Below are 12,567 nucleotides of genomic sequence, written 5' to 3'. Positions count from 1 at the left end.
ATTGAGAATCCTCATCTAGAAACGTTCGACTACTATAACAGATCCGAACTCTCTAAGCTCACGTCTACGGATATCAATGACCAAGACTTCTCGACGCCTATACTCATCATCTGCCCCATCGTGCCTTTGTTTATACCATAGATAATACAATAAACATACATGTATATATATATATATATATATATATATATATATATATATATATATATATATATATATATATATATATATACGTAGGTATATAATTGTATATATATATACATATGTATATATACACATATGTATCTGTATATATATATATATACTTACGTATATGTATACATATATATACATATGTATATATATGTATATAATCCCGCCCGTCTCTCCCAGTTCGTCGTCTCCTTCGAGAATTCTCCATCGACAACCGCGTTTCTAGGGTTTCCACCGCCCTCGTCTCCCCCGCGACACCTCCTTCCGATCTCCCCGATTCCCCGTTGGCCGAGCCCTCCTCCTACCGGTGCCGATCTCTTGAATCCGCATCGAAGTCTCGCCCTCTGCCCGCTTTGTTTCACATTGATCGTTCCTGCGGCGATCCGAGATCTCGCGGTTCGGAGGCGTTGCGGGGTCTCTCCCAAGTTGGATCGTTATTGATCTCCTACAACTATCGTCTTTAGTTTCTGACCTTGGTGAGTTTGTCCTTGGTTTCATCGTTTTGGTTTCTTTTACATTGGAGCTGAACTCCGAATGGTTATCTTGGTGTCGAACGTCAAGACGTTTGATTTGTTATTATGACATGATATGTAATATTGGGTTCATGTATTGGTACCAGATCAGGATCCTAATTTGTGATTTGTGCACCAGTTGATGTCTTTTTGGATGCATATCCGATGTTAGCTCGGTTTCAGTTTCATGTTGTGCAGTGTCAATGATTGCTTTCGATAATTATGTATAAAATGTCGTGTAATTGGCAATAAATTTCGGAATCTAAGTGCTTTTGGAGGTTGTTATTTAGGTAATTATTTGGGAAGCAGGTTTTTCTTTGGAGATTCTAGATTTGATTGCATTGACACATGTAATGCAACAGTTCCACAATCATGATTGTTTATCCCTGTTACACTCCTTGCTAATTGAAATAATTAACATTTTTCTAATTAACCTTATAACCTTTTCATGGCTGCATAATTGGTTAAAGTCTTCAGCTAATTTTTCATTGATAAAAGTATGTCTTATCAAATGACAACTTATGTAGTATTTTTAAATTAGATTTTGAAGCAAATTTGACACTTCTTCAATAAAGTTGACAAGTCTGTCAGTTAAGAATATTGAGATACTTATTAATTATATAGCTTACATTCAAGTAACTTGTTATGTATTCAGATAACATGTACTGTATGCAAACTGTGAAGTGCATACATTTTCATTCTGTATGGTAGACAGGGTACGTCATTATGGCATTTAGTGGAGAATGGGCACAAGGTAAGAAGAGAAATAACACTCATGATAAATTAAGAAAGTGGTAGAGGCAATTATTATGATCTGGAATTAAGTAAATAATCCATTTGTTGTTCTCTTACATCTTTTTCTTGCTACTTAATTTGGATATTAGATAGTAACAAGATTACCTACCTAGAAGTTTGTTATCTAAGTTGTAGATTGTGTTTTGAGCCTAAATCTGGAAAGATATTTTAGGTTGGGAAGAAGATGAGAAATGCAGAGATCTCCATGTCACAGTACTTTTGCTTTTTTTTTTTATTCTTTTTCTTGTTCCTTCTTTCTCCATGATGCAACTTGCAAATACTTGTGAACTTATGTCAGCACACTCATCTGAGATGCTAGATGTTATTGTCTCAGTGGAGTTGGAAAAGGCACACTCATCTGAGATCCTTTCTCAGCATTATCTGGCAGTTGTAAGGCAACAACTACTGCTTCTGTTGGTTTAACTAAAGCCACTGTAACTGATGTGGGCATTGGTTGTATGCGGCCATTTAGTTGGCTAGTTACCTAGATCGAGATAGCAGTATATGGTCCTTTAGCTGTCTGTCTAGTGCCTGTGTTATCTAAAATATTGTCGACAATATCAACAATCAGAAATTGTTGATTCATATATTCGTTTGTTGTATATTATATTATTTCCTTTTGTCTAAAACATCTGATCATTCTTGACAGTCGTGTCTAGTTCAATGAATGGATGCTTGATACTTTAGCAGGGTTTATCTGGTAATGCTTATTGTGACAACAAGTACTTATTAGACGAAAAAAGAATTTATATGTTCTTTTGATACTTCTGTGATCTTGGAGCTCTGCTTGTGTATGTCAATGTGCTATTATATTCTGTTTGCAACATAGCTACTGCAAGTTTTAGAACCATTTCATTGTTAATTGTACTTGGTCTTGTATCTCCTTTCTTGTGGTTAGCCATTGCAATTTGCCAACTAGTTTGTATCAAAGCACTGACAGCAGTACCTCTTTGTCGAGTAAGCAATAGTTTACTTAGATTTCTTTCTGATTTTCTCAAGGGCTGATCATTCTTTTATTCATCTGACATGCCTCGTTGTGTTTTTGGATATAGTTCTTGGATTTCACATTGATTTATGTTTGTGTATTCTTTACAAACAGAAACCAAGCATATTTCTTGCAAAGGTTGAACTTCTTTTTGCTAAATCAAGAGCTTGTGGCGGATTTGGGGAGATGAAACCAGGCAAGGAAGGGCAGGACTCCCTGAACAACATCATTAGACAAGCAATTGATAAAGAAACACTTCTTTCAGTCTGTAGAACTGGTGATAATCTTGTTCACTGGATTCATTTACTCCAATGCTCTAGACCAGTAGGAAAGCAGCAATTTTTCTAAAGATTAATTGTTGGACAATTTTGTAGGAGGAAAGGATAGCATTCTTGAACTTTTCAAAGGTGAGACTGCTGGCATGAGTGAGGCTATGGAAGATAGTTGTTCTTCAAAGGATAGTGGCAGCACTATCAAGGGGACTAAAACCTCATCTGAACAGATGCAAGCACTCAAAATTCCTGAAGCTGTTCTAGCCTTTGCTCAAGCTGCTGCAAGGGCAAACGGTGAGCCTGAAAAATGTATGTCAAGTCTCTAAAGAAGGTATTTGGATATAACTAGCGATAGGTTATAATTCTTGCTAAATCAAAGTGGGTTTGTTCATGGTGTTAATAGATGAACCCTATCTTAATTTGCCAGATCTTCCAGGATGGCCTTTGTTCTCACCAGCTAAGGTGCAATTGCAGAAATGTGAAAAGTGTTCTCGAGAGTTTTGCGCTATGATAAATTATAGAAGACACATACTTGTGCATAGGCGTACCTTAAAGATTGATAAGGTCTTATTCTCCACCCTATCTCCCTTTCGCAGCATGGCCTTCATTAACGAGATCTCCTTTTAAAGCATTATTATTGTCTTTAACCTGAACATGGATGCCTATAATAATAACTAATCGTTTGTTCTTTTGGAATTAAACTACTTATAAATTTCCAAAAAGAAATCAGTATGTCTTTCTGTTCTTGTTCTTCGAGCATTTGTGGAAGTTATAAATTAAGATGTCATCTGCAAATAGTTCACAATTCCATTTTCCCCTATTCTTTGGTCATTTGCATTATTGCCTGGAGTCCTATACTATCTATCTATACGTCCACAGGTTTTCTATCAAAAGAATCCTGCTAAAAGGTATTGCATGAACCATTTGTTTATCTATCATTATTCTTTTCTGACTGAGTTTTATGAACATACCAGAATTGAGCATGTAATTGATCATATGAACTTCCTTGGAACAATTTGTTCTTTCACATCATAATAAGATATCATTTCTGTTATTTATTTTTTAAAACTTTTAACTTTTGCATATGGTTTTTCTTGTTTATGGGTGGTTACAATTTTGTAGGATTTTCCAAGGAACAGGGAGTATTTGGGTGCCTTCTGGGATAAGGTAATACTTTGCTTGAATTTGGAATATAAACTGTAAATATGGCTAAGCAAGTTGAAGCATAATATCGAACTTTCACTGAAGACACCTATTCATACGAGCAGTTGGACTTGGATTTGGTCTTGGATCATGCTCAGTTATCAGCCATATGCAACTGTCGTTTAGTTTGCTCCTTTTTTCTCTCAGACACTAATTCTTCTTTGCATGTTGTAATTTCAGCTATCTTCGGATAAGGCCGAAGAAATTCTTTCTTTCACAAACATGTCCATAGAGGTGATGTTTTCACTTCAACCTTTTGAAAAGAACATAAATTAATTCAAATGTTTTTCTTGTTTTTTGTCTACATAAACCTTTAGTAGAGGTGCATAGATGTATAAGTCCAACAGAGTTTTCACTTGGACACTGTCATCCAAAAAAAAGAATGTCAGACCATCTAGACTCGTACTCTCTGCAGATTAAATAATAATTTAAAGGTCCTTTTTATGGAATTTTTTAATGATAAATAAATGGATATATAAATCTAAATTGTGAAAGACATGATTGCATTAGTTGTAATCTTATTCTTTATAAAAGTGACTACATCAAAATCATCCTTTCCAAATTTCCACTGTGAGAATTTAGCAGCAGGGTTTGACAAGCAAACCCTATCACTTTCCACAACAAAAAAGGAAATAAAAGTTAAATAAATAAAATCAATTACATAACAAAAAAAATTTCCTTCTCCCCTTTTGCACCTACTGAGATGCACATTAGTTTATTCCATAGTCACTTTAAATGAACTCTATTGGGCATCATCATCTGTGTCATGTTGGAAAATTGAGAAGATGCATGCTGATGATGCACTGGCTTTCTTGAGAGGACTCTGATAAATAGCACATTTTCAGGAGGTTAGTGGTGCTTCAATCATAAGGGTATTGTCATTATGGATTGGAAAGCCATTCTTTCATTCTCTACCGCAAACATATGCAAAGGCTGGATCTGCTTTATTGGTAATGGGCATAATCTACTTATAGCAGGCTCTCTATTCATTTTTATCTGCATGTCACAAGTACCATTATCGAACTATGATGATTTTGCAGGATGTGATCCAAGCAAGGCCTGCCAGCTCACCGATATGCTCCAAGAAACTCTTTAGTATCCTTGATGATGCAAGTGAAAATACTTTTTTGTGCACTGGCACAGCTGTGTCCTTGCAGAAGTTTGTGTTTGACGGTGAAGTATCAAAGATTGCACTGGAAATGAAAAACCTCATTGCTTGTATTAGTTTCTTGCTTGAGCAGAAACTGGTATGGTGAAGTCCTCCATATTTTCATGTTTTATTATCGTTTTACTTGTTGTGAGGAAGAAGAAAAGTCTTGACCAAATTGATCCAATTTACAGGTCAAATCATGGGTTGCTGACAAGGATGCTGAAGCTTTAAGATGCCATAAGTTGCTCATGGAGGAAGAGGAAGCTGCTCAGAGAAGGTAATTGGGTGATTTAACATGTGACTGAACCAACGTTGTTATAGTGATCTTATATATCTGATTAAACAAAAAAAAATGTTGGGTAGATTTTTTTGATCTGATTTGACTTTCTTATTTTGTTAATTATTAATTTTTGTGTCCATTCATGAAGATGCCTTTCTAGGTTATAATGCAATTTCTAACAGACCATTACCAAAGGTTTGCATTAATCATTATTTTTGAATCTCATGGTGAAAGGGTGACAATTTAGTCACCTTTTCTAAAGATTGGAGTCCTACCTTCATTTCTTGTTTTATTAATCAGTTAATCAGCAATTTTGTGGTTCAGATAACATGTAGTTCTTGCCTGTGGCAGCTTCACTACAATTGAACTCTTTGTGCACATGCCAGGTTGAGAGGTTAAAGAAAAAGGACAAAAAATGCATATGCTTGCTTCCTGTCTGTTCTTTGTAAAAAAATTTTAATAATGCTGCAAAGAAGAGTTTCAAGTATTTCATTGACATATGAAGTTATGTAGTACCCCAGAGTCTTTGATCATTAGTTTTCTTATAAAATAGTTATGGGTGAAAATTTGTGCTAGAAGGCCTTGCTTTAGATAACTCGTTTAGCGTTTCTACAATTAACTCAACACATCAAATCAAGCTATTACTAGATGTAGAATAATTTGGAATTATGACTGAGAAGAGTTTGTAAAATTGGAGTTTTGTAAATCGGCTTTACTTTCTGTCAGCCTTGAAGTGCTCCCTATACCTTGGTCGACCCTCTAACATTCCTGAATGATTGCACCCTGGTAAAATGGTCATATGAAACTTGATAATTTGTGAATTTAAGAAGTCATTCAAATGATTCTGTTTGTAGAAACAGCTAATTGGATTTGAATATCTTTCACAATTTAATTTAGCAATCATATTTGCACTTCAAGGTCACGCTTTCAGCTGTTGCGGAATTGATTATTACTGTAATTCAATCTGGAAGTAATCATGGTTGCATTATAAAGGCGTTTTGTATAGTCCCTGACAATGTTGGGCTTGTATCCGTCTGTGACTATCTGTGCGGACCATGTTAATTATGTAACTAATGCAGGCAATTTAGATTCAAATTAACGTTGTTACTTTCTCACTATCACTGCTATCAAATGCTGTGTTTTCATGCCAGCCAGTAGACCAACCTTTGCCTGGCAGATGGCATATCATATCCTGACTCATAAATGCTGATTCGTTATGGCATGTATCAGTGATGTAATGAAAACTATAAACTTTGTGTTGATAACAGTTGGAACCAGTTAGCTCATGATTTTAGAGTACTAGGACGCAACCATGTTGTGAATTTAAGTGTGTTCTGTATGTACCCTTTGGTTAAGTTTATTGTAGAATCACACACTAATAGTGATAATAGTTTCTTTTTTGCTTTCTAATTTTTTTCTGTAGATATATATATTTTTTTCTTTTCTGTGGCTATCTAATAATCATGAGAAAGGATATCATTCATCGTTGCAGAGTACCTAGGTTTGATCTTTGTCTTTTTCTTGATGAAAAACTGACTTGTTGATTACAGGCAAGCTGAACTTCTGGAAAGGAAAAGATTGAAGAAACTTAGGCAGAAAGAACAGAAAACAAAGGACTTAATTGGTGTAGAAAATAGGATCGGTTCAATTAGAAGTACAGACGGCAAAACTGAATTCCCTGGGAGATCAAGTTCAAGGACTTCATCTCATTCAGATTTGAATACCCCAGCAATATCAGAAAACCAAGTCCATCATTTTACTCCATCATTGGACCCTGTTATGGCTACCGACTTCAGGATGCATGTGGATACCGAGGTTGCAGTTCAGTATATTGTTCAAAATCAGATGAATGACAAACAACATCCTGTTTCCACGCAGCATTTACTCTCCAAACCAAAAAAAACCATTAAAAATGGTTTTGGTACATTTCAGGTCCCTGCTGCAAAATTTTCAGGTCCAAAAAAAAATGGTCTCTATAAGGACACAAAGGCCGCTTCATCAACCACTGGTTATAAGATTTGGACCCAGAAAAATAGGCGAGAGGAGGTGCCATATGACAGAATGGACAAGATTCATCAAGATCATTCGATTTATGTTGATGGTTCGAAGGTTATAATTGGTTCAATATGTGTAGCACTTGGAAGCAGTGATAGATCTAAATCTTCTCAAGGGAAGCTGGTCAAGCCTTGTACTAAACACAACAATGTCAAATCTTCAACAGGAATGCTGTGGAAACCCGTGGGATGCCATGAAAGTGGGTATGAATTGACAACTATATCTGATATGAAGGACTATAACTTGGATGTGTCTTTGGCCAAAAATTCTGACCAAGTTTCTCCCAGCGAGACCCATCTTGCTTTAGTTGAGAAGAGAGACAGTGTTCCTGGGGCACAGCAGGACTCTTTGGCAGCCCAAACAAGTGCAGGGCCATTGTTGTTCTCAAGCAAAATTGCAGAGGCTTTTCTCACAGAGAGTAAGAATTTTCTCTCGTTAATGTCCCTCCTTTCTGAAGTATGTGATCCGTACCCTCTTTAACTTAATCTCTGTGAACAAGTGAACTGAACCATATCTGTTGTACAGCAATGTTGAGTGAAAAAAATAAAGAGTCTCTTTTTTATGCATGGTGATCAACTAGGTGTGCATTGTTTTGTATTGATCATAGTGTACTAATCTGATAAGCTTATAATATTATGCAGGATGGAAGGAGGCCATTGCTGCAGATCATGTGAAGCTAGTTCTACCATCTGAAACTGAAGCATATGATAGCTGCGATAATCCCCGGTATGATTGCTCTGAGGAAAGGCCACATTCTTATGATTGCCTTGGACATGGCAAATTTGGTAGCGGAGAAAAAGGTGGGGTGCCTGGAGTGGATTTGATCGAATCTTCATCCAAGCCTAAATTTAGAACAAAGCCCGACAAAAATTACAAACTAAAATATGTTGCGAAGCAACGGAGTACTGCTTTAGGTGAGTAGATTGAGGTGGAATAATGGGTACAGTTTCAGTGTAAGATGCAGTCTATACACAGAGGCACCAGTTTTAGCAGAGGTCTTCTGTTATTTTATGTCCCTTGGGCAGAAGTAATTGGAAATGTTTGTCTAAACTTTCAAGGCTTCTCTCCTTTGTTTCCGGCAGACTGGTAGTCTGTAGGCGCAGTTTAATGTTGTAATAATCTGCTCCCATTGTTCTCCTGTTCAGTTTGTTCCAAATGTCAATTTCTAGATTCTCTCAGATTTCCCATCATAGTGCAATGGTCGAATTTGTTTGTACACCTTTTTCTCCTCTTTTTCGTTTTTGTTTTTTTTTTAATTTTACATGGCATGATTTATCAATGCTGCCACATGACAGAGCATCTTGTTGTCGTTTGGCAACCATCTATTATATATCATTAAATGGTCAGGTTATCAGAGGCCGAAGGTTTGCCTTTGCCAGAGGTCCCTCGCCTGCCCTACAAACCCAACCTCGAAGAGGAAGATTCATATTAATGTTCGTTCGGAGGTTACCTCCTCCTCGTTAGGCGTTAGTAATAATTCTTCTTCCTCGAAACATCACCGTAACTGTGTGTGCAACCAGGAAACGCGCTTGTTGGGGCCCTTATGCTCGACGCGTGGCACGACCGCAAAAGGTCCTATTAGGGCAACTCGTGGGCCAAGCGCGGTGTGGAAATGTTTGTTTTAAATCTGAGAGCGGTGGTTGTGTGTGTGGTTTTTCGTTTCGCGGCCAGCAAAGAACCTTTGGCTGTTTCTTCAATCCGTGGGAGGAGGAATACGTGCGTCGGCAATATGCTGACATTTCAATGTCATCTCCACCTTCTTTTCTTGTCTGCAAGTGAATGGTCCAAAGAATCTATTGAGAACAAATAGTTTACTTAATCTAAATCATCGAACCTGCAATAATTATTCATTTATCATTATAAAAATAACTATTATTATTATTATTATTATTCTTTCTTTTTTTGGCTCGCTGCGACGGTTCGTAAAGAGCAGGTCATCTCCTGGTAACAATGCAATCCTTTACGACGTGACGCAGGTTAATCAACGCGAGATGAAGAATCAAACATGGCGATCAAGGTAGCATTTGTCTGATATCAATCGAACGTTCTTGTTGATCGAATCAACCATCAATTCCACGAGGAAGACACGACACGATACGACTCTGTCATCTGCACCGCCAAATACACTAGTGTATTTGACGACGGCCAAACATTGCTATCAGTGGCCACTGTGACATGTGAGGCGGTCGAGTGTGACACCAAGTGCTAGGAATCCTATTTCACGTCCAATAAATAAATATATATATATGTATATATATATATATATATATATATATATATATATATATATATTCAAAATATTTTTTAAAAAAAATTATAAATAATTATTTATTCTTTGCCTCGATCAGTTTTGTTGTCCCTACCCCTTTGCAGGCAGCTATGGCAATGATCTTATCACCCTTCCTTATGCATAAGAGCTACAAACGAGGACGACAAAAGCTATCATCGCTACACCTCTTTTTTCCTTGCACGAGAATTGTCTCTACCTTCGTGAACCCCATCAAATCTTTCTTTTTTTTTGCATGTAAAGCCTGTAAGATAAGGATAATAAGAATCATCATCGTTGTATCCCTTCTCTCCTCGCACAAGGGTGAGATAAGCCTAAGATGATTTACAAAGGTAATGGTAAGTCCAACGAGATTATAAAAAAAAAAAAAGAGAGAGAGAGAGAGAGATAAAAATAAATTGATTCCAAGAATTTATCAAAATAATTAAAAAAAAAATCACCTATATACATAATTAACCCGATAATTTGAATTAAATTTTAGAATTTAAAATATAAATCATTATGGCTACAGCCAACGTGGAATCCGTAGCCGTTGTCTTGCGAATCCCAACTTTAAACGCACGTCCTCCCTTCGCTCCGCAACGCCGCAACGGTCGTCTCTCACTGGGAAGCGCTTCCGACGCAGCGAAGTTTCGTTCATCATCCCTGCTTTTGTCGTGTCCTCCCTCCTCCTCAGCTCACCCACGGGACGACGAAGAAGCGGTAAAGAGGAACGCAAACCCGCTTCGCCTCGAGCCGAGCGTCGGGAAAAGCTTTTGCCATTCTTAACCTCGACGTAGCCGAGCTGCTTTACGGAGCAGGTCAAAAAGCAAAAGCAGATGGACGGTAAAGAAAGAAGCCTCGAGGCCACAATTGCACGCCATGTTGCCATCAGGGAATCATCCCTATCTATCTTATTAGCACTGTACTCCATCTCCGATTAGTCTCGTGGCGAGACAGCACAACCCATCTGCTACCACGCCACCCCGCCTCTACGCCTATAAAGCCCCAACGACACCCTGATTCCTCCACTCAAGGAGTCTGTCGTGCTTGCCTTTACCACAAGCAAACAGGAAGATGGAAGGGAAAGAGGAAGATGTGAGGTTGGGAGCAAACAAGTTCTCGGAGAGGCAGCCGATAGGAACGGCAGCGCAGAGCGACAAGGACTACAAGGAACCGCCACCGGCTCCCTTGTTCGAGCCCGGGGAGCTCACCTCTTGGTCCTTCTACAGGGCTGGGATAGCGGAGTTCATGGCTACCTTCCTCTTCCTCTACATCACCATCCTCACGGTCATGGGCGTGGTCAAGTCCAACAGCAAGTGCTCCACGGTGGGCATCCAAGGGATTGCCTGGGCCTTCGGTGGCATGATCTTTGCCTTGGTCTACTGTACCGCCGGGATCTCTGGTAAGGGATCTGCTTTCCCTTCCATTTGGGTCTCTGAAACCTTTTGGTCGACTCACTTGTGCTAAATCGTCAGGTGGCCACATCAACCCCGCGGTGACCTTCGGGCTGTTCCTGGCGAGGAAGCTGTCGCTGACCAGGGCTCTGTTCTACATGGTGATGCAGTGCCTGGGCGCCATCTGCGGTGCCGGTGTGGTCAAGGGGTACCAGAAGGGGCTCTATGAGAGCAACGGTGGCGGAGCTAACGTCGTGGCTCCTGGCTACACCAAGGGTGATGGCCTGGGTGCTGAGATCGTCGGCACCTTCATCCTCGTCTACACTGTTTTCTCTGCTACTGACGCCAAAAGAAACGCCAGGGACTCTCATGTTCCCGTGAGTACATGTCCAAGTTCTTGATGTTGACCATGGTTGATCTGATCTAACAAGTGTTACGCATCTGTGCAGATTTTGGCTCCCCTCCCCATTGGGTTTGCCGTGTTCCTTGTCCACCTGGCTACCATCCCCATCACCGGCACCGGCATCAACCCTGCCAGAAGCCTTGGCGCTGCCATCATCTACAACAAGAAGCATGCCTGGGATGATCATGTAAGTGTGTCTGTGGAACCCTCACAAGCCTCAGATGACACTACTTACTAACTGTCCTGTTTCCTTGTCTCAGTGGATCTTTTGGGTTGGACCCTTCATTGGAGCTGCTCTTGCTGCCATCTACCACCAGATAGTCATCAGGGCGATCCCATTCAAGAGCAGGCCCTGAGAGAGAGCCTTCCATCTCCTCTCATAATCACCTGTCTCATGATTCTGTGTGCCTTTCTTTCATCATGGCTTGTTTCTGGCTTGGAGTGTGTTCCAGAACTGTGATTTGCACAGCACTGTGGTTGTCGATCAAGAGTGTAAATTAAGTACTGATGCATGTCGTTGTGTCTCTCGATCTAAGTATGTGGTGTTTGCCAGCTTCCGAAGCATATTCTCTTGTTGGGAAACCTTATCTCTTTGCATATAGTTATTAACATCTTCATCTTATCTCACCAAAGTTGGAGTGAAATAAAGTAATGGAAAACAAAGGCAAGGACGGAGGTAAAAGAAAGATCGAGCGAGTGGCATACTCTCAAAACAATGATGGTGGCCGGTGCTGTGGCACAGATGGACGATGATGGTGGGTGATGGGGAGAACCTTTAGGTGGGATGTGATGGGAGCGGCGTGGTAGGCCAACTGCTACATGGGGGCTGCTGCTAAAGGTGTGGTTCTGGCAGCCTGGTTTTCCCATCCGTCCAAAGCAGTGCCTCCCATGTTCCTTTTGGCAAAGCAGACGGGTTTTGGTGGGATGAGGCCATGCACGAAGAAGATGCTTCTGCCTGCAACTGAAAGCTTTGGGACTTGGGATTCTTCAGGGCACGGTCTTTGGCGACGAGGATGACCTGCCACACCTGTGTTCTATGCCTCTTCGTCTGCTCTTC

The 12,567-nt window shown here is 39.6% G+C and overlaps 2 protein-coding genes across 6 annotated transcripts; both read left to right on the top strand.

The window, feature by feature from the left end:
• Positions 1-372: 372 nt before the first annotated feature.
• Positions 373-8,660, top strand: LOC135634120 (uncharacterized). Of its 5 annotated transcripts, none has more exons than XM_065144348.1 (11): positions 373-668; positions 2,599-2,761; positions 2,859-3,050; positions 3,184-3,320; positions 3,879-3,923; positions 4,140-4,193; positions 4,805-4,909; positions 5,000-5,206; positions 5,301-5,386; positions 6,940-7,862; positions 8,086-8,660. In XM_065144348.1, exons 2-11 carry the CDS (start codon positions 2,671-2,673, stop codon positions 8,364-8,366), a joined length of 2,121 nt encoding a protein of 706 aa, XP_065000420.1. In that variant the 5' UTR covers positions 373-668; positions 2,599-2,670; the 3' UTR covers positions 8,367-8,660. The 5 variants fall into 5 exon arrangements, with proteins under 5 accessions (XP_065000420.1, XP_065000419.1, XP_065000421.1 ...); XM_065144347.1 differs by having other exon boundaries at positions 2,859-3,065; XM_065144350.1 differs by lacking the exon at positions 373-668 and having other exon boundaries at positions 2,671-2,761; positions 2,859-2,891; positions 2,987-3,065.
• A 2,066-nt stretch (positions 8,661-10,726) lies between these two features.
• LOC103973378 (aquaporin PIP1-1) lies at positions 10,727-12,074 on the top strand. Its single transcript, XM_009387931.3, has 4 exons — positions 10,727-11,115; positions 11,189-11,484; positions 11,557-11,697; positions 11,771-12,074. The coding sequence occupies exons 1-4, from the start codon at positions 10,788-10,790 to the stop codon at positions 11,864-11,866; spliced, it is 861 nt and encodes a 286-aa protein (XP_009386206.1). The 5' UTR covers positions 10,727-10,787; the 3' UTR covers positions 11,867-12,074.
• Positions 12,075-12,567: the final 493 nt, after the last annotated feature.

The sequence above is a fragment of the Musa acuminata genome, chromosome BXJ3-3, assembly GCF_036884655.1.
Source record: "Musa acuminata AAA Group cultivar baxijiao chromosome BXJ3-3, Cavendish_Baxijiao_AAA, whole genome shotgun sequence".
Taxonomy (NCBI): domain Eukaryota; kingdom Viridiplantae; phylum Streptophyta; class Magnoliopsida; order Zingiberales; family Musaceae; genus Musa; species Musa acuminata.
Note: the sequence above shows the minus strand (reverse complement) of the source record. Positions and strands in the feature narration are given on the sequence as shown.